This window comes from Palaemon carinicauda, chromosome 7 (genome assembly GCF_036898095.1).
Source record: "Palaemon carinicauda isolate YSFRI2023 chromosome 7, ASM3689809v2, whole genome shotgun sequence".
NCBI lineage: Eukaryota > Metazoa > Arthropoda > Malacostraca > Decapoda > Palaemonidae > Palaemon > Palaemon carinicauda.
The window spans coordinates 167004915-167027414 of record NC_090731.1 but is presented as its reverse complement, the minus strand read 5'-3'; the positions used below and the strand labels follow the sequence as shown (position 1 = coordinate 167027414).

The following is a 22500-nucleotide window of genomic DNA, read 5'->3' as shown; positions in this document are numbered from 1 at the left end:
TGGCAGTAAAGTATTAGCATGGCGTTTGTGTCCCGAGAGTAAGTGCTCATTATCCTCCCCTGTTGAGCTTTGGGTAATTGCCGTAGGGAGACTTTCCTGGACTAAATTCCCACTCAACCATTCAGATAAAAATTCTCCACATTTGTAATGCCTAGTATTGAATGATAACAGGATAGTAAGAGTATCTTCCTCTATGGAACCCATTTTTAGGAGTGGTCTTATCTTACCTTATGAGGTAACACCCACATCACAAAAAGTGAGCATTTTTAAAAGTAACATATCTTCCTCTTTTCCTGATTATGCAATAGGCCTACGCAGAGAGCATTTAGTTTCAACAAATCCTATAGTAGCCTACTTGCATACCATGCCACTTACATACATACACACATCTATTCCCAGGATGATAGCAGACCTATTCTCTGAAGAAACTACACATATCAATGGAATTTGCTCTCATAAAGTGCCCTTTAAGGGTCAAAGAAATAAAATCCTGTTAACATGGAAGGTATGATAAAGAGGCAAAGTCAGGAAGTGAAAGAGCCAAATTTGAAATAGATGTTGAAACATGTAAATTTCAACATCCCTTCACATCTGTAAAATGTCAGTTTTCTCATTCAATGTGAAACGGCATAAACTATCATCTTTCATTATTGAATAAGAATAAGTAGACGTATTTGTGCTTACAAGTGGATAAGAACAATGCATCCTTTATCAAAGAATAAAAATAGTGAAATGAAAAGGTTATATACATAGATAAAACGTCCGTGGTACTGGAATGTTGAGAGTAGTACTAAATAAAATAACAATTATTCTTCGACTGAGTTCATCAGAGCTCCTCGTGAGCAAATTCTTCATAAATAACTGAAAATAGTCTGTAGATGCTTTTCTCATATTATAATTTCATGCGATTTTCATACGCTAAACTGGATAAAGCTTCAAGACGGAAACACATACACAGCCTCATCGCAATACGCCAAGTTCCAGTTTGATCCAAGAATTTGATAATTGGTCCTTTTTAAGCTCACTGACGAACACTAGTCAATTGTTCACTGGTAATAAAGAAATCGAACACAAATACAACAAGAGAAATACGAGATCAATATATAGATGAGACTAAAGATTGTCTTTCGGGAATAGACCCTCTTTTTGAACAAGCTTTATTGAAAGTAATTGCTGCCTCAGTGGCGTTAATTTTGTAATGAACTTTTACTGCTGCTTAATATCTGTACTTTTATGTGTACTGATATATTGAAGAAGAATTATGAACGATATGGTCTCCATTACCTTTCTCATGAAATAAGTCCATTTCCTAGTTACTGGCGGAATAAAGTAAAGGGAAAAAGATGATAAAAATAGGAAAAAAGTTCATTACAAAATTAACGTCACTGAGGCAGCAATTACTTTCAATTAAGATAGTCTTATCATTTCCACCAAGCTGAAATCAGCAATACACCGAGGGTCAGCAACCCAAACAGTCTCGTTTTCTCCAGAGCAGCACAGCGCATGCGCTAACGATGGTGATGAAAGATGCAGGGGTGAATTGACTAGACGAGGAGATGACGTAAGGCAGCAGACTAGGAGGCAATGGCACACGGCACCACGTCGCCAGGAAGATGGCAGAGACGTTGCTGTAGAGGCTCTCCTTGACTTCCCCGCCACATTCCTTGTTGACGTAGCCGTTTTCCAGGAGACACGCCCGTTGGGTGTTCAATGAACTGTCGAGGATAAATACATATTAACTTCAAGTTTATTTATAAATTATTATTGTTATTATTTGCTAAGCTACAACCCTAGTTGGAAAAGCATGATGATATAAGCCCAGGGGTCCCAACAGGGAAAATAGCCCAGTGGGGAAAGGAAACAAGGAAAAATGAATTATTCTAAGAGCAGTAACAACATTGAAATAAATATTTCCTATATAAACAATAACAAACTTTAACAAAACAAGAGGAAGATAAATAAGATAGAATAGTGTGCTTGAGTGTACCCTCAAGCAAGAGAACTCTAAGCCAAGACAGTGGAAGACTATGGTACAGAGGCTATGGCACTACCCAAGACTAGAGAACAAATGTTTGATTTTGGGATGTACTTCTCCTAGAAGAACTGCTCACACACTTTAGAATCATGAATTAGATATTCGATTTGTTCTCCTTTGTCAATAGCTACAGCAAATTACTACAGGCTTTGTTCTCATCTTAATATTATTATTCATGAATAAACTTTACGTTAGGCCATTATCTTTAGATGTTAAAATTATCCAGTTACTCTCACTATCTTAAAGCAATTTAGTGTGTAGGTAGTGAATCATAACTATCTTCTGGGAATGACATAACAGACATTTCATCTTAATAGTAGGACTTAAAGAAAATAGTAGGATTATTCTTATTTAGTGAAACAAATATAGAAAAGAAAAAAGAAGTATTAAACCTGATGTGGAAGAAAAGACAAAACAGTACAAGAAGATAAACGTTGGAGGCGCCGTTGTAATGGCTATGCCTCACCCTAGAACCTGAACCTGAACCTAGTATTTCTAACTAGTTTCCAGAAACTTATTTTCGTCCTAGATAAAAAGAATGTAATATGCAGATTCTAAAAACTTTTTTTTATTAGATTTTTATTAATGAAAATTCTAGAATTAACTCTACAACAATAAATCTCTTATCTATTTTCTTAAAAAAAAGTGACATTGTTCTCACTGACGTTCATATTTTCACTTCAAGTCACTTGAAGATTTATCACAGTAAGTGAGCATCCTATACTAATTGTGCAAAAAAAAAAGAAAAAAAAATACTGTTAAGAATTTACTAGACTTTTATTTCCTTTAAAGCAGTGGTTCCCAACCTGGGGAAAATTTCCCCCTGGGGGGAAATTTGAAGCTACCAGGGGGGAAATAATTACACTACCTATTAACTAAAAAAAATATCAGGTGACAAAGCTAGCCCTGATATTGATACACTGGTGCACAAGAAGCAGCTTCAACCTTCTCAATAATTCAATTTTGAAGTAGAAGAATAAACAAAAGTCCTTTTATTTTGCTACTAGTCGCTCTCCATATACTGATAAACAAATAGTTACAGAGTAAAATGGATAGAGAGCGGTTAGTAACAACTATCCTCATAGCTCTATGGCTATGCAGTTAGTTGTTACTAACCGCTCTCTATCCATTTTACTCTGTAACTATTTGTCTATCAGTATATTTGTATAATGGAAAAATAAATTATTAAGTCGTCACAGTGTGTTTCAACTACTCTTTCCCTCATACACATGAAAGGGGAAATCTGGAGGGTTGCACTGGGTGCAGGGCGGAAATGACAGGAAAAAGGTTGGGAACCACTGCTTTAAAGTTTAGTAAGATTATAATTCTGATATTAGAGTTGTATTTAATGTTAGATTTCACTGATTGAGTAATAAAAAGTAATACTGAGTAAGCTGATACTGATATTATTATTATTATTATCATTATTATTACTAGCCAAGCTACAACCCTAGTTGGAAAAGCAAGATGCTATAAGCCCAAGGGCTCCAGCAGGGAAAAATAGCCCAGTGAGGAAAGGAAATAAGGAAATACATAAATGATGAGAATAAATTAACAATATATCATTCTAAATACAGTAACAGCGTCAAAACAGATATGTCCTATATAAACTATTGACAATGTCAAAAACAGATATGTCATATACAGTATAAACTATAAAAAGACTCATGTCAGCCTGGTCAACATAAAAACATTTGCTCCAACTTTGAACTTTTGAAGTTCTGCTGATTCAACTACCCGATTAGGAAGATCATTCCACAACTTGGTCACAGCTGGAATAAAACTTCTAGAATACTGTGTAGTATTGAGCCTCATGATGGAGAAGGCCTGGCTATTAGAATTAACTGCTTGCCTAGTAATACTAGTTTATTGTCATCCCTTGTTTATATTTAGATGCGATGACAAAATTCTTAAAAAGAGAAGGGAAATTTTTATAAATTGATAAAAAGCTAAAAAAACATGGATAATATCAATTCATATTCTTGTGTCTTATTTAAGGATTATCATGCATTTAGAGGAATTATTTTGAAAATACACAAATCAACTGACAGTGAGATATAATTTGCATTTAATCGAAATTTCATATTTGGCATTTCTTCACAGAAAGTGAAGATGAAAGAACTGAAGGCGTTCATACTGTGAACGAGTTTCTTTGTTAAAGTTTTAATTCATCTGATTTCTAACTACAGTAGTTATTATTATTATTATCATTACTATCCAAGCTACAACCCTAGTTGGAAAAGCAAGATGCTATAAGCCCAAGGGCTCCAACAGGTAAAAATAGCCCAGTGAGGAAAGGAAATAAGGAAATAAATAAATGAATGAACCTTCAACTAAATTGTAGAAATGGATGAAAAGCTACTCTGTACACCATATGTCCTTTTTTATGGGAGTAAAGAAATTAGTAAGCTATGAATACCAAAAGTTGAAGAGGATAATAATGTTTCAGTGAATGATCATCGAAGTCTGGACCAACATTACACGAAGAGAAATTAGACATTGTGGTAAGGCTGGAACCAGTGGATGATTTAAATACACAATAACAGTGAAAGCATAAGGAAAAGAATAACTAACTAATTATATAAAAAAGTAACAAAACGAAAGGTAGGTCTATCATCTAATCATTACAGGCATGAGCTTTAAATTGTTTCCAATTTCGTAACATTGCTAAGCTCTGGGAGAACCGTCATGGAGAATAACTCATGGATCAGCCCAGTGACAAAAACGAGGATAAAGTCTAAGAAATAAAAACATGGACTATTTATCGTCCTTATATAGATATCTGAATATTCCTAGGCATGAGCATTAAATTGTTTCCAATTTCGTAACATTACTAAGCTCTGGGAGAACCGTTAAGGAGAATAACTCATAAAAATTGATCAGCCCTGTGACAAAAGACAAGGATAAAGTCTAAGAAATAGAATCATAGACTATTCATCGTCCTTATATAGATATCTGAATAATCCTAAGCATGAGCTTTAAATTGTTTCCAATTCCGTAACATTGCTAAGCTCTGGGAGAACCGCCATGGAGAATAACTCGTGGATCAGCCCTGTTCAGGTTCAGGTTCTGGGGTGAGGCATAGCCTTTACAACGGCGCCTGACAAAAACAAGGATAAAGTCTAAGAAATAAAATCATAGACTATCGTCCTTATATAGATATCTGAATATTCCTTAGACTAGAGAGGTACTGGCACAGGAAACGAAAGTTTTTAAAAGACTCACTTGCATAGTTCGGGTCCCATCTCCAAACGCAAAATCTGGTTCCAAACATTGATGGTGACGTTGGGGCGATGGCAAGACCTCTCCTTCAAACGAGCCGTCTCTGCGCAGTCTATGACCTTCAGGAAAGCTGCAGAAGGAAGTTTTATTGTAGGTGGAAATCAGGTTACATCAATCTCAAAGTTTTGCATACATTGTTAACTCCTTGGAATGCAAAAACATATCAATTGTTCATATGTGCATCGCAAGTTCCCAAATCATACAATTATAATGGTGTCTCGAATATCTTTCCTTATTTTTTCATTAATGTTCATCTATCTCTCTATGTATATATATGTATATATATATATATATATATATATATATATATATATATATATATATATATATATATATATATATATATATATGTATATCTCTCTCTCTCTCTCTCTCTCTCTCTCTCTCTCTCTCTCTCTCTCTCTCTCTCTCTCTCTCTCTCTCTCTCTCTCTCTCTCTATATATATATATATATATATATATATATATATATATATATATATATATATATATATAAGGTAAGGTTCAACTCTTCCCGTCCTTCGGGTAGTGGAGAGAGAGAGCAGTCATACCCTGGTGAGAGGGGGTTGTGTGTATGTGCATATATATCTAAATATCTATGTCATTTTTGATGGGTCACGTACACTAGTATATATATATATATATATATATATATATATATATATATATATATATATATATATATATATATATATATATGGATGAAGACATTACAAGGAGATGGAGAGACTAATTTGAACAACTATTGTATACTAAAAATAAGTGAGGAGCTGGGAGAAGCACAAAGGGTGAAGGGGCCAATGCTGGCGGTACTTAATACAGAAGTGAAGCGGACATTGAGTAAAATGAAAGATGGTAAAGCACTAGGTCCAGGTCCATCAAAGTTTTAAATTGAAATGGTCAAGATACTAGCTAAAGAGGAGGAAGAATTGATGCTAGCTTTATTAAGAGGAAAGAGGAAAAAATACCTAAAGACTGGTAGGAGAGCATAATGGTATCTATATTTGAGCAGAAAGGTGATGTCATGGCATGTGGTAACTACAAGGGAATTAAACTAACAGAGCATGGTTGAAAGTTTTTGAGGGGCTACTAAATGAGAGGTTGTAAAGATTAGGAAACAGCAGTATGTATTCATGAGGGGAAGAGAGACTGTGAATGCCATCTTTATAGCAAGGGAGCTACAGGAGAGGAGGCTAGATGGAAACCAGAAGTTCCTCTGTACTTTAGTAGATCCAGAGAAGTATATGATACCGTACCAAGAGAAATTATATTTTGGTACTTGAGGAAAAGTAGTCCTAGAAAAGTTGGTTGCAATGGTTTAGTTGATGCAGAAAACAACAAAGACAAAAGTAATAACAGCAGTTTGGGAAACAGAAACCTTTAAAGTTAGTGTTGGATTACACTAGGGGTCATCAGCATTAAACCAGCTTTTATTTGTGGTGCCATGGATAAGTTAAGTGAAGAGATCAGTAATGAAGAGTTGTGGGAGTTCCTATATGAAGATGATTTGGTGATTATCACTGAAAATGAGGAAGACTTATAAAGAATTGTTGTAGAGTGGCTTGGGATTTTGGAGGGGGAGTGGCTTGTAGGTAAATGTGGTTAAATCTGAGGTTATGGTGAATAGTAAAAGTAGAGGGTCGGTTATAAAACAGGGGGAACAATTGAGATACTTGGAATTTACTATAAGTCAGGTGGAGAAGTACTGATTTCAAAGCTCAAGATAGAGAAGACTGGCGAAATCTAACTGAGGCCTTTGCGTCAATAGGCGTAGGAGGAGATGATGATGGTAAGTCGAGGAGGGGGAACATGTGAGGCTAAAGTTGAGAATATGATAAAAACAGCCAGGGGAAGTGGAGGGAGGTAGCTGGAGTGGTGTGTGATAAGTAAATGCCAATCAAGCTAACAGTCAAGACGGTAATAAGACCGGTGTCAATATATGGACAGAAAATGTTGGCCCCAAGGCGAAAAGAGGAAGCAAAGCTTGATAAAATAGACAAGAGAATGCTGAGGTAGGTTATGGAAATATCACTGATTGAAAGATTGCAAGATGATCAAATAAGAAGAATGGCAAGCATATTAAAGATTGCAGAGGTGATAAGTGTCATAACTGAGATGGTGCGGGCACGTGGTGGGGAGTGATGAGAGGAAACCTGCTAGTGAGGCTAGGGCGATCGAGAAGGAGGCAGAGAATTAGATGACGAGATAAGTTATATATATATATATATATATATATATATATATATATATATATATATATATATATATATATATATATATATATATATACTCACACACACACACACACACACATATATATATATATATATATATATATATATATATATATATATATATATATATATATATATATATATATATATATATATATATATATATATATAAATAACACTATCTGATTGATTATCTATTTACCTACAAATTTCATTTTCTAATTTAATTAAACTTGTTTTTACATAAATTACTAATACAATTTATCCAATTTAGGCCGTACATAACAATTACTCATAGTACATGATTCAGTGTTGTGGTATGTTGATGGAACATCACAAGTTCTATCCATGACCACGGCTCCATAGTATTAACTAATGAACATTGTCTTACCGTTCTTATGAGCTATATCTATCAGCTGAATCTTCTATACTGTATGTATAGTATATGTTCGGCTTGTAAGACATGTTAAGAAAACGTAATGACCTTTATTCTCAATTCTGGTCTTAAAATTTGGAACATACCAACGTGGAATATTTCTTTTTTGATACATTGAACCCATTCGTCATTCACGTTTTAAACATTAAGTGCCATCTAAGAACTTTTCATCACCTGAAATAACTTCGAAAGTGTGATAAATTCTTTAGTATATAATATTTGTTAGGTATTAGAAATGAAGGACTTAAAGGGAGCAATTGAATTTAAGAAGAAACTAAAGACATTACTTTTCACAAGATCATATGATTTGGATGATGCCACAATCAAAGATTTGTATAAGAAATAATGAAAATGTTTCGTTAGATGATTGATATGGACCTACCCGAGAAGTAGTTCACTCGACTTCAGTGGAGGGTTGGATTTAAACCCATTACAAGTAAACAAGTAAGTTTATTTTTACTTAAGATGTAATGAAAGTAACCGTTAAATCTCAGTTAGCTTACTACTTACGTAAAAATCTTGTCAGCCGATCGTTTGGTGTATGGCACAAATACTTATGGACTCTTTCCAGGGAATGCAGCAGATGTCGGTATCTGAAATCAAGAGAAGGAAATCAGTGAATTTTCTTTTGATTGCATAGCAGTATACATTAGATTTTAGAGACTACTAACAATATATAACATAATAATAAGAATAGGGAAGTGGGGAATATGGGGAAAGGAAGAGTACCCCTGGATACAATCCAGTTTATAGCTCAAAAGCAGGTATTCGGGATGGGAAAGATTAAGGAAACAGGGAGAAAGAGAAATACAGGAGAAGAATAAAAGAGAGGGCAGACAATATATAAAGAAAATGTATTACTTATAACTGTCACTCATTGCCAAGTGTTTTGGATAATTTTAATTTGCTAAATTTTTAAACACAATACCTTAGAATCAACCGAGTGTGTTTTAATCATGAGACAACATATGTATCACATAATCAAAACATTCTTAAATAATCAGAAATTAATCCGGATAACTTACTGTTGAACACAAATTTGGTATGCAATTAGTTTGCAAAGAAGAAGAATTAATATATTTTGCACGATGTTTACATTTTGTGAACTGTCTATGTTTATGTTGTCAGAAGTTGTAGTGCATGACTTATTATTACTTGACCGGTTTTAAGACACAGTGACATTGCTTTTCTTGTGGTTGGATATTGAAATATCAAAATATCGACAAGTTAATTTCATTATAGCATTCCAAAGCCTAAGAAGAGTTCAAACATCACTCGCGGAACTATTAAGTAATAATCCTACCTTAGAACCGACGAGTAGGCCTATAAGCCATTATAGCCAAGGGCAGAGACTTTAGCGACTAAGGCTAGGAGATAAAGTTGGATGTGGCAGAAATGAGGAATTTAGAATGGATGTGTGGAATGATGAGAAGAATTAGGAAGACAAAAGCTACAGTGACTGTCAGGGAGTTATCGACGAAGAAAGGTAGGTTGAAGCGTATATGTATACTGTTACACCTGTCTACATATTTTTATTTATATAATCTTGTTCTCTTCCAGTTGATTTTCTTCCATGCAACTTTTCCCAGAAACTCTGTGGTTGCGTTAAAAGCAGTAAATATATACTTTAATTTGTAGCCAAATTCACGAATCATATAGGCCTAATTTTCCTACTCGCTATCTTATGTTTTATCCGTATCTGGCCATGAATTATGGGGCAAATCACCTGTTAATAAGTTTGCTTATTCCCTCCCTTATAAAAATTGGGTAGTTTGTAGCGCTACGGCCAAGCGTCCTAATTTGCTTATTATCGCTCCGACTGTTATCTTGTATAGAATAAAAACGTTTGGAAATGGTCTACGGATCTTAAATATGTGCTTAAACGCACACAGTTATGTTTTTTGCCAAAAACCCTAAATTACCTGAAAATTTGTGGCTCGAGTTCTTACTCCGGCCACGAATCTTCTCGCTCCTGTAGTAGGTAAGGGGGGGGGGGAGGTCCGGAGGGGCGAAGCCCCCCTGGGTAAGGATACAGCTTTTAGCATAGGTTAGGTGGGTTTTTTTAAGTTAGCTTCTCCCGCCAAAATCGTTTTTAGAACGACGGCCACAGTTCAGAATATTCCAGTTTTCTACGAACTCGATTTTAGAATGACGGCCACAGTCTGCCCCACTTTATAATATTCCCATTTTCTATGAATGAAAACGGATCTGGCCGTCACCCTACAAAGGCTCCTAAAAATTATTGGGTATCCCAATGGGAAACCGGGGTTTTGGGTGGGGAAACACCAGAAACGAGATACAAGAAAACCAGTTGAAAAAATATTTGGTAAATTTATAGAAAAACACGGGACAACATTTCTATGAGGAAAAAGTCTCTTACGACAGTAGATGATGTGCTTTCAAGGAATTTGACCATTATTTCCACTGCACATAAGCCGTTCTACCGTTACAAGCCCCCCCCCCTTTCTGAAGGACACAGTTGGGAACCAGGGGTTTTGGGTGTGCGAAAACAGGACAATACTGGAATTTGGTTTCATTGTAGTGTATTACATGGCAATGTAACCTAGGATTCCAACTACTTTTTCTTATAGGAAAAATTACGCTCCCTTCGAAAATAACACTCGTTCCCGTCGCAAATGAATAGTTTCAGAAATATATATACATCTATATCCTCCGATAATGGGGGACCCCCTTTGGGAACCCGGGGTTTTGGGTGGGGAAAACATACTGGGGAACCGATATATAATCGTAAATCACTCCTTTTCTTCTCTATACATTTCCTTCTTGTATTTATTATAACCGTAGGAAAATACAAATCAGTATAATTGGATATATTTGGGAGGAGCCATTTCAAAGGTTATTTCTTGTAGTAATACAGTAACCAGTGCTGCCAACGCCTGATGTAGATTAAATGTTAGCATTCCATACCTGATGTAGATCAAATGTTAGCATTCCATGCTAACATTAGCACCCATTTGTACGTACGTTCGTTCGCACCAGTTTCCGACTGGCGCATATATAACCCCCCTGCGCAGGAGTTTCTCTCCCAAATTACTCTTTTTATTACCGTATTATTTTCTCATTTTATATTTCCATTCAATATTATTTATCATACATTCCATTTTACCTTCCTATATTGGGTTTATTTGTTTGGTTATTTCCTTTCCCATTTGTACGTACGTTCGTTCGCACCAGTTTCCGACCTGCGCATATATCACCCCCCTGCGCAGGAGTTTCCTCTCCCCAATTACTCTTTTTATTACCGTGTTATTTTCTCATTTTATATTCCCATTCAATATTATTTATCATTCATTCCATTTTACCTTCCTATATTGGGTTTATTTGTTTGGTTATTTCTTTATCTCTTCCTGGTTGCACATAAATACTCACTCTGGACTAGTTTTTTTATCCAGTTAATTCTCGGTATGATCATCTCATTTTATATTCCCATTCAATATTATTTACCGTTCATTCCATTTTACCTTCCTATATTGTTTTTATTTATTTTTGTTGGTTATTTCTTTTTCTCTCCTCTGTTTTATAAATCCTTTCTCTGGTCTAGTTTCCGTATTTAGTTAATTCATGTTTACCCGTTAGAGTTCTTTGTTTTTTCCTTAACCAATCACCACCCTAGGCCTATGCAGATATCTCCCTACCCCCCCACTTCCTTTATCCCTATTAGCGGTCTTTTCATACCCTTTGTTCCAATGCCTTTCCCGTTGTAACCTTTGACCTGGTGAAGCGTTCTGCATTACAAGTGCGGTTTCTTTTTTCGTATTTTGCGATGGAGCAAGTTATAGAAACTTGTAGCGGCTGCAGTATTCCGTACCTAAAAGCAGTGGCTCAATTCCATGGTGATTTTTTGGATACTTCAGGTAATGTTGAGCATTTTCTTAAATCTCACAACGTTATTCCTCAGGGTTTAAAGTGCCCCTAGTGCCGTTCTGTTTTATCTTATAGGCAAGACATTCACGTGTTTTATTGCAATTCTGAATCCATCATTCGTAAAACTAAGTAGAAACGCCGTTGTGGTTATACCGTTACTGCCTATAAAGGTACTTTTTTGGTCAAAAGTCGTCTACCCCCATGGAAAATAATATTATGTGCCATCCACTTTTTGCATAAACATTCGGACCATGAGACCCTCATGGATGGTATCGACATATCTTCGAAAACTAGTGTCGATTGGAGAAGTTTCTGTTCCGAGGTTACCGAATACTTCGACGTTTTCTTCATAAAAGTAAGTCATTCCTCAATAGCCATTATACGTGTTTTGTGACCGGGGTACTTCTAGGCAAGGTTAGGTGGGTTTGTTAGGTTCTGTGGTCTTTCTGTACTATTTATATATTGTGTAACAGTTATATGGAAAAATTATTTAATATTCGAATGGAAATATTTATCATTTCTGCCACTAGTAATGACATCGTGTCGTTGGTAGTTCTGTGTTCCATTCGTCACCGTTGGTAGTACTGTGAATCAAAGTAAGTCATTCCCCAATGCTTATTATATGAGTTTTGTGACCGGGGTACTTCTAGGCAAGGTTAGGTGGGTTTGTTAGGTTCTGTGGCCTTTTGGTACTTTTTATTTATTGTTTAATAGTTATATGGAAAAATTATTTAGTTTACGTATGGAAATATTTATCATTTCTATCTCTAGAAATGACATCGTGTCGTTGGTAACACTGTGTACCATTCGTCAACGTTGGTAGTTCTGTCAACCATTGGTAACGTTGCTAATGTTATCGTCCTCAGTACATCTGTTGTTTAAATATTTTAACTCAATATATATGTCAACAGTGTTAACATTTATATGGTACATTTGTATTGTATTACATGGTGTGATTTTCGCACAGGAAATATATGATTTCCTATAGTAGATAACGTGATTTAACAGGTTTTCACATTCATTTCATTCGTAATAACATCAACCAATTCGTCAACTTAAAAGTTATCCGAATTGGTTAATCTGTTTATTTCCGATTGAAATGATCATCAAAATCGGTTAAATCACGTTATTTGCTATAGGAAATCATATATTTCCTGTGTGAAATCACACCATGTAATACAATACAAAATTACCGAATAATCAACATTTTTTAGATTTTTTAAAGGGTACAGAGCCTAACAAACCCACCTCACCTAACCTAGTAGTTCCCAGGTCACAATCCCTAGCCAGGTGGGGGGCCAAGGTCACAAAACGTGATTATTCAATACTTTTGAAATTTGTAAAAGGATACAGAACCTAACAAACCCACGTAACCTAACCTAGTAGATCTCAGGTTACAACCCTTTATTAGGGGCAAACCTCCTGGACCCCCCTTCCTAGGTCACAAACCTTCCCAGGTCACAACCCTTAGCTGGGGACCCACCTTCCCAGGTCACACACTTAAAGTAAATCATAAATAAATCCTTACATTATGATAAAGTAAATCACAAATAATTCCTTACTTTATGATCTAAATCTGTCTCTCGCTCTCTTTTTTTTTTTTTTTTTTTTTTTTGTCTTGGCAGTCTTTACAGGAGTGTTGTATTGTCCCTCGTATTTCTATATTAATACTAAATTTCGATGTATATTTTACTTCCCTCTTGTCCTTTCATCACTACACGCATTCCTGTTGTAGTTGATCCTAGAAATAGCTCCACAGCACTCGCAACACTTTTCTTTGAGAATTGAATTATGTCTTTGAGCATATTCAACCACTCGTTCAATACCACCACTAGAAAAATATTAATAAAATTCTTCTTAACCAACATTGCACTGCACACAATCTGTAGGAATTGTTTTTTTTTGTCAAAATTAACGCCAGAAGAGCAAGCGCTACCTTTGCCATAGCTACAAAAACCGAAATGCTGGTTTTCCGTCATTATGCTAAGTGTCTGGTCAAACACGGATACCAGTGGATGTTAAGGTAACTTTATTACTCCGCTGAAATCCTATTGTCCATTTCTTTTATTGAGGCATATTTGCACCAACTCGCAGCGGTGCCCTTTTAGCTCGGAAAATTTTCCTGATCGCTGATTGGTTAGAATTATCTCGTCCAACCAATCAGCGATCAGGAAACTTTTCCATGCTAAAAGGGCACCGCTGCGAGTCTGTGCAAATCTGCATCGCTAAAAGAAATTGACTATAGTAAAACTTGGTTTTTGACTGAAGTTGTTTGTAATTGGTTATGAAACCATTACGTCATAATGATGTCACAGCTCTCAGCCTATAAACTGTAATTGGAACTGCTTGTGTTTATGTAAGAAAATGAGATAAAGGGCTCATTAAAAGTAAACATTGGCGGTTGAGGTAAAAACTTATCGACCTCATTTAATTCCACCTTGTTCAATCTTTCATATAAAAACTATACTATTTATATAGCTTTTCACATGCTCTTTCCATGGAGGTGATTTTTTTTTAATATTGAGTGCGGCGTGCTTCTTAAGTTTTACAGAGGATCCTCATATTTTGTGTAATTAATTTTGTGGATTTGTTATGCGTCTCAGAGAATAATGTATAGAAAAGAATAGGTGAGTTTTACCATTAATTATCAATTCGTCAGTAAATTTTCCACACCCAAAAACCCTGGTTCCCCTTTCCTGCCCCCCATTACCGTAGGATATATTAGGGTATATCTTATTAACTATTTATTTGCGAGGGAAAATAAGATAATTTTTGAATTGGTATTTTTTAGTTTTGAGAATTGGCCTAATGCTGGGTACTCCAAGTGATGGAGAGTGTTCATTGTCTGAGAGAAATACAGTACATCATTAGTAACTTAATGAAAAAAATATGCCTACCGGTCAGTGGACTATTCAGGAATATTTATCAAAAGAGATTTATAGATACCTCCCTACATGGTCAAGGCAAATGTGGTGTTTTGATGTAGAGAATGTAGTAGGAAGGTTAAAGGAATTATTTTTTCCTTAATATTACTTTGCTGGGAAAATGTTGCTGACAAAAATTTTTGGAATTGTCGTAATGTAGTTGGAAAAAATATACAAATTGGGTAAAAAGGGTTACATGGGTGATAGTCAAACCCCCAAACCTGTAAATAAGGACACGGCAATTTAGGTCAGGTTTGATGAGGGTTATTTAGGTTAGTTCATATTCCCTTCATTTAACTCTAATACGTTAGTAATCTCTGCCACTGTAGAATTTTTCATTTTCCATAGTCTTCCCAATATTAACATGTTCTCGTAGGGTTCCAACATTTTTCTGGGTTTTCAGTTGTATTTTCATGTGTTTTTGGACTTTTTGATTACTTTACTGAAAATTGTTAGGTTTGGAACTAAGGGAAAATAGTGCCACACTCCGAAACTATTAATTTCCTGTACTAATGGATATTAAAACTATCCAAAATACATGAAAATACAGAAAGACCTCATTTAACCAGTTCTTATTTGATGTAATAATGTAAATAGTTACCCATTGAAGTGTTAGGTCAAGTGAGAGAAGCACTAGTAGTAGGCCCATCTGGTTAGAAAAGCGACAAAAATTGAAATACAAGTTGGGGGGGGGAAACGAACGTGAAGGTAAATGGACTTTGGTTGTCTTGAATGTGACTGGAGAGAAAGGGGATTGATGAGGGAAGAGATGGGAGCAAAGGAAAGAAAACAAGCCAGGAAAGTAAACTCCACACATAAAAGAGTAAAATTTAATGAGTGTAAAGGAAGATGGGTACATAGCTGAAAGTCTCGTCACACAAAAAATCTGTTTCGGCATTGCCAGCAATATAGAAAATCATAAAATAGGCTCAATATGTGTTTAGTTAAGCATATAATTTAATTTGTTGTTTAACAGTTCATAATTATAATATCAAATGTATGAGTAAATTTCCCACCAAAGACATGAACCCATTTTGGTTATTTGTATGTTAATTTAATTTCTCCCTAAATACATGAGGTTTATCTTTTTCCAATTGGGTGTCTTATGTTTTATGCATTTCTGCTTGTTATTGTTGGTGTAAAATAGCTACTCTCTTTAGCTTCCCCGCCCAAATGAATAACAATCTGGCATGGTCAAGGGGAAACTTTTTTTGGAGGGGTCCAAAAATTAGTGTATCGCTAAAGTCAGAAATAGGAAATATGCATAGATCACTCTGTACCTAATTAAGAAAATACCTAGTACTTGTGCATTATTACTAACAATTGTGTAAATGAATATAAAATGGGAAAATATAGCAAGTATAATCACTGAGGTAGTTGTAGCGTAAGTGTACCGAACCTAACCAAACGTATTATGCCAGGAATGACTTAGAAGGCCATAAGTTATTATAAACACAGTTGCAAATTGTAACCTAACCTTACCTAATCTAGTATGCAGGGTCCCTGCCTAACTGAGGTTAGGCACATGGTCCTCCTGCATCCCCTACTGTAAGTTATAGAACACAGAAATTAACTCATTTCTAACCTTGTAGGTCTACATCTTACATTACCAGTGTTGGGGACTGTCCCTATCTCCTTTTTAGCATTTACTATTGAACCCGTGAATATACTCTTTACTGAAAGTTTGGGTAATATGGCCAAAGGGTGCTCATTTTTTTGTTTACAGGGAACTTTGTGCATATATTGCTTAGTGAATCTATTTTTGGGCAGGGGAAACATCAGTACAACAGATTGGTACTTAATGGATAATGAGTAGCAGGAAGTATGGATTTATATTAATAGCCTTTAACATTATTGTAATTGTCATAAGTACAGTGGAACCTCTACATCCGAACGTATCTACATCCGAATTTTCCAACATCCGAAGTAAAATTCGAGCAAATTTTTGACTCTACACCCGAACTTTATTTCGACACACGAAGTAAGCAATTTTCGTCGTACCGGTTGTATCCGAATTTTTCGACACGCGAAGTACAATTCGAACACGTTCCTACTCTACACCCGAATTTTTTTTTCGACACCCGAAGTAAACAATACTCGTATGCGTAGTCGGTGCTCATAGCGCCTGATGTGTTTTTTATTTCCGCCAATAGAAGGCAGCACTTCAACCTCGGAGGGACCCTCAATTAGCGTGGCTTGGGTCAGTCCTCTGTTCTCGTTGGCTTTGTGTGGTTGTGCCCTGTGCGTTCTGCTATTAATTGTGTTTTAATCGTGATTTTTTACGTTCATCCTTTTACGGTATTTTACGAAAATCATGGGCCCTAAAAGGCTTAGTTTCGCAAGTGGTAGTGGTAGTGGTGAGAAAAGGAATAAGGGAATGCTTTCTTTAGAAGTAAAGCAAGGAATTATTGAAAAGCATGAGCGTGGCGTCCGTATGAGTGAACTTGCAATAAGTTCCGCGCAAATAAAAGAGGTGTTAGGAAAATATCAAGACATGGTCGACTTCATCGACAAATACCATCCAAAGAAATTGCAGGTTTGTCGTGTAGTTGCGCAGTTTGATGATGTTTCCCTAACTTATTTTCGAAACATTCTGAAAAGCTGTACCAAGCAACTTTCTATCGATAGCTTCTTTAAAAAAACTACGAAGCGAACTCGTGATGAAGAGGAAGGAAGTGGTTCAAAGAAAACAGCAAAGAGTGAAGAGAAAAAAATTAAATCAATTTTAAGTGTAGAGAGTGAAAGTGATTAAAATTAATCATCAAAAAGAAAAAAAGAAAATGTAAAAAAAATATAAATTATAAAAAAGAAAAATAAGCTAAGTTATGTTAAAGTTCACTTAGTGTAAGTTAGAATAAGTTACGGTAGTGTACGTTTATCGTAGTTAACCTCTCTACCTCTTCGCCGCCCGTCCGTCTCCTCTCTGCGTAGCAAGACTAACAACACCTGCGCTGGAGTTTCTAAGGTAAAGTGACGCTAAAGACCCGTTTCTTATTTATCATTTTTTGCTAATTCTTCTTATTTACATGTCTATTCTTCTTATTTACATGTCTATTATCTAATTTAGTGTTCATTATTTTCATGGGAAAATTATGTGTAGTAGTTTATTAAGAAGTTATCATAGGTTTTTGGGCTCAACCACGGATTAATCCTATTTCAATGTATTCTTATGGGAAAATTCGTTTCGACATCCGAACATTTTCTACATCCGAAGTTGGTTCTGGAACGGATTAAATTCGTATGTAGAGGTTCCACTGTACATCTTACATACATACATTCATCGTATAACTAAAGAGAATGGTGTAAAAAATATATGAAGCACAGTACGAAAACATTCATGTATGTCTACTTCCGCATCAAAATTCCAAAAGTTTTAATTGGTTCAAAATCGTTTGGAATGATCTTATAATAGAAAAACAGAACGAAACTTACATATGTTTCGGAATAACGTTTAACTAATAAGCAACCATCATTTCCTAAACAATAACAATAACATTGCAGTACTGTACTGCTTTACTGTAGTGTTCAGTTTCACTGGCAAATTACTATTCATTTGCTTGATATATTCTTTGAGAGAAATTGCCAAAATTCTCAGCACATTACCCTTTTTTAGTACCCTACTGGAAAACAAGTAATTTTTGTGAGGTTAAACAAAAAAAAGAGGGAATTACATTAACAGGAATGGCATAAAATGCTAAATGCAGAAGTGTGAAAAATTTCCGGTTCATGGCTTTAATCAGTAACAAAGTAAATTGAAGGGATTTATCCTAACCTAACCTAACTTTTCGCTCCATTTCCTAGCTATTAAGTACAGTCAGCCATTGCTCTTCGTGGTGATTAGGTAATCAGAGACAGGCGTGAAAAGCTAGAATACGCTAGTACTTGCTACCCTAGAGTGGCTTAACTTTTAACCTAACAATTTGCTGCTCATTGCCTATGTGCGGTCAACTAACACACTAAGGACTGCATAATATTGTTTTTGATTGGTTTATATCACAGTAGAAGTACAGTATTGTCTTAATGAATGAACGCATTTCATTAAGTATACAGTACATGTGCACACGTATACTCTACTATGTACTATACTGTACATGGTAAGGCTACAGTACAGTACAGTACACATGCAGTGCAGTACGTAACACTAGTCAATGAGGCACTTATCACAACATGACACTGTTGATCCTATCTAACATAACTTGCTGATACTGTAATGTATATTACTGTAATATATGTACAGTACTATCCCTACAGTACAGATTAATTAGCTATGGTAATGCACTTAGTGTACTGTAATTGTTTACTGTTTTCGGCGGGACTACTCGCATCGTTTGACAACTCACTGTACATGTACCTACATTTACACATTGTAGAGTACAGTACAATAGTATTTACGTACAATACTGTACTGTACAGTATGGTTAATAAACAATGCTATACATTACTGAATTTTAAACATAAAACTTACCTGCTGGTTATATAAGAATGGCTAAAGTCCCTAGACGCCCGGCAGAAATTCAAAACTCGTGGCTATCGCAGATAGGCCAGGTGTACACTAGCACCCTCGGGGTAGACAGGTCGAATTATACCAAACCCTTCAGATCTTCTCTGCCGCCATTGCTGGCTGGAACAATTGGAAATTCTCTCGAAACTTACTCTGTTTTGAACAGTTATTTGGTGATGTACTCCGTTTTTTGAGTGTGGGCTTTTGCATAATTGATTTCCTTTTCATTTTTTCTTGAAATCTTTTTGTTTTGGGTTGATTTATGTAATTTAACCTTTGTTTATGTTTTTGGTTTCTCTCTTACCAATTCAATATGGCCAACCCCTCCCCTGTGTTTCGGAAGTGTGTTAAAGGTTGTCGTACCCGACTTCCTAAGGCTTCTGTGAATCCGCATAGTATTTGTGTTAAATGTAGGGGATCGGTGTGATGAATGCTTTTCGCTAACCGATAGCGAGTGGGTAACTTATGAACGTTACATTAAAAGATTAGAGAGGGACAGGGTTAGGCGCAGTTCATCTCGTTCTGTTGATTTGTCCTTACCTAATGTCATTGATCCTATTCCTTCCCCGGTAGTGGTAGATCAGCAACCGAAGGACCCTTCTATGAAGGGTATGTTAACAGCGATTCAGGCTCTCGGTGAAAGAGTCGAATCGTTAGCTGCGGACAAAAACCATATCTTGTCCGAGATTAATGAGCTTAAAAGTTGTCGCTCAGGCGACTAACCTAATGTGAAAAGTGTTTCTAATGTGTTTAGTGTTGTGGAGGGTGCGTCTGCGCGATCCTGTCGTTCACCTAGCCTAAGACCTCTTTCAAGCTCGCCTACGACCTCTTTCAAGCACCTGAACCTATGGGAGAAGTAATGTCGGACGGCGAAAGGGAACGAGAGGCGTCATCAATTGCGCAGACGTCCCCTTGAGCATTCCTGCTGTTGTAGCACAGGTCGCTCACCCTCATCATAGGAAAGATGAGGTTGGTGTGTTATCGCCTTCCTCGGATGAAGGTTCGGTTGGTGAGGTCTGGCGGCACGCCTCTAGACCGCTTAAAGGACTCACGCGGTCGTTCAGCAGCACGAATCACCTCCGCTGCCGGGCTGTAGTAACTGGGATACGCCTGAGCGTTTTCAGTCCCCTGAGGGTTGCTCGCCTGCGAAATGCTCTGACGAGTTCTGATGTGGATAATGTTGTAATACTGTCGGATTCGGAGCTGATGCCTGTTTCTGATGTGACGATTCATGCACCACCACTTCCGTCAGACTGGCTTTCGTCGCCTGAAAGTGGGAAGCGATATGGAAGCGAGGTAGAAGGCACTTTTCCATTAGGAAAAGCTTCTAATGTATCGCATAGCAGCGATCCTAAATGGTTGATGTTATTGCGTATGAAACAGCAGCTCTCGTCGTTGATGCGATCTTATCAACCTGCGGTTAGCAGTGTGGTTGGGCGTCAGTCTCCCGTTTCGGACCCGTTGTCGCACAGGCGGCCTGTTGTCTCTGGTGCTGACGCGTTATCGCACAGGCGATATCCCAATCGCAGTGTTCAACGGTAGGGTGAGATGGATGGGTCACATCAGGGGGCTGCTGCACAGCAAAAAACATTCTCCGAACGTCTTTCCTCCAAAAACGTTGACGTTCGCCTAGCGATAGAACGAACCGCTGAGCTAGTATCACAAACACATAGCTTGCTCAGGCCACTGATTGGGCAGAGCACAACTATTTTAGCGAGGGCATGGTTCCAACCGCCTACGATCTATATCCTAGGGGAGAAAACTCCTGGTCAAATGCCAAAGCCAGTGGCATGAGCTTCCTCCCTCCTAAGAGGTAAGTCATCCCCTATAAATAGTGTCGAGTTTGTATTTAGTGACAGAACAAAAGACAAATTTGAAAGTAATTTGTATTTTTCCTAACAATACAAACCTTGAGCTATATACACAAATTGGCTTGCCACCCCTGTCCCCCCTTGAAAGTCCTGCCAGAAAGCAAAATGGTTGCTCAGCCCAGGTATGTGAGTGAGCGGGGTAGCTGGCTACCCTCCTCCCAACCCCTCCTGCTAACTAGCGGTTGGTGTGGTTATCCTCTATGAAATTCTTCTGGCTCCTCTTTCCGCTTGGCTTAAAGTAATATCCCTTATAAATAGCTCCAGGTTGTATCGTTAGGAAAAATACAAATTACTTTAAAATTTGTCATATTACTTTATGTAGAATCAGGTAGCCTAACCTAACAGTTTTAAAGTTGAGTTTTCTACTACTAGAGTGCATTCGTCTATTCATCGAGGAGTGTGTTTTATTTTTATGGAATTTTATACTATGCTGTACGATATTTCAAAGTTTTAAGTCTATCACATATTCAATAGTAATTCTTACTGTACAGTGTATGTATGTATATATATATATATATATGTATATATATATATATATATATATATATATATATATATATATATATATATATATATATATATATATATATAACTGTATCTGTGTGTATGCGGGCCTTGTGGAGCCCTGTTAAAAGTTTGGTGAACTATTCTCTCTTGGAGAGTGAAAAGAGCATGCCCAAACCATCTCCTTCTACCCCTCACCATGATATCATCCACATATGGCACTTGAGTAATCTCTCTCATAGTTCCGTTTCTAATCCTGTCCTGCCTTTTTAACTCCCAATATTCTTCTGAGTGCTTTGTACTCAAATTTACAAAATCTGTTGGATAAAGTTTCATTGTAATACCACGATTTATGTCCATAGAGTAACACTGATCTTACTAAACTGATATATATCCCGATTTTTTTTTTTTATGTAAATTCAGGCTATTTGATTTCCAAATTTTACTTAACCTAGCCATTGTCTAATTTGCTTTTTTCAATCTTTTATTAAACTCCAATTCTCAAGATTCTGTATTAGAGGTCGTAGCTCCTAAATATCTGAATGATTTCACCTCATTAATCCTTTCTTCTTCCAATGATATTTCATCTTCCATTGCATATTCCGTTCTCATCATCCGTCTTTCTTCTGTTTATCTTGAGCACAACCTCATGTGATATTTCATGTATTCTGGTAAGTAAACTTTGTAAATCCTGTGGTGTTTTACTAATAAGGACATTGTCATCAACGTACTCTAGGTCAGCTAATTTCCTGAATTTCATAATTTCCTGTGACCAATCCAGTCTAATCCTTCTCAACCATTCAAACTATTCTATGAATTACAAAATCC

The 22500-nt window shown here is 36.4% G+C and overlaps 1 protein-coding gene across 1 annotated transcript in view; it reads right to left on the bottom strand.

Annotated features, from left to right (window-relative positions):
- Nucleotides 1–96: 96 nt before the first annotated feature.
- Nucleotides 97–22500, bottom strand: part of LOC137644131 (uncharacterized) — a 298294-nt gene continuing 275890 nt past the window's right edge. The window contains exons 6-8 of the mRNA XM_068377105.1: nucleotides 8498–8580; nucleotides 5261–5387; nucleotides 97–1715 (exon numbers count right to left, since the gene is read on the bottom strand). Of these exons, the coding sequence (XP_068233206.1) occupies nucleotides 1460–1715; nucleotides 5261–5387; nucleotides 8498–8580 (466 nt within the window). The 3' untranslated portion in view covers nucleotides 97–1459. The remainder of the gene's footprint in view (nucleotides 1716–5260; nucleotides 5388–8497; nucleotides 8581–22500) is intronic.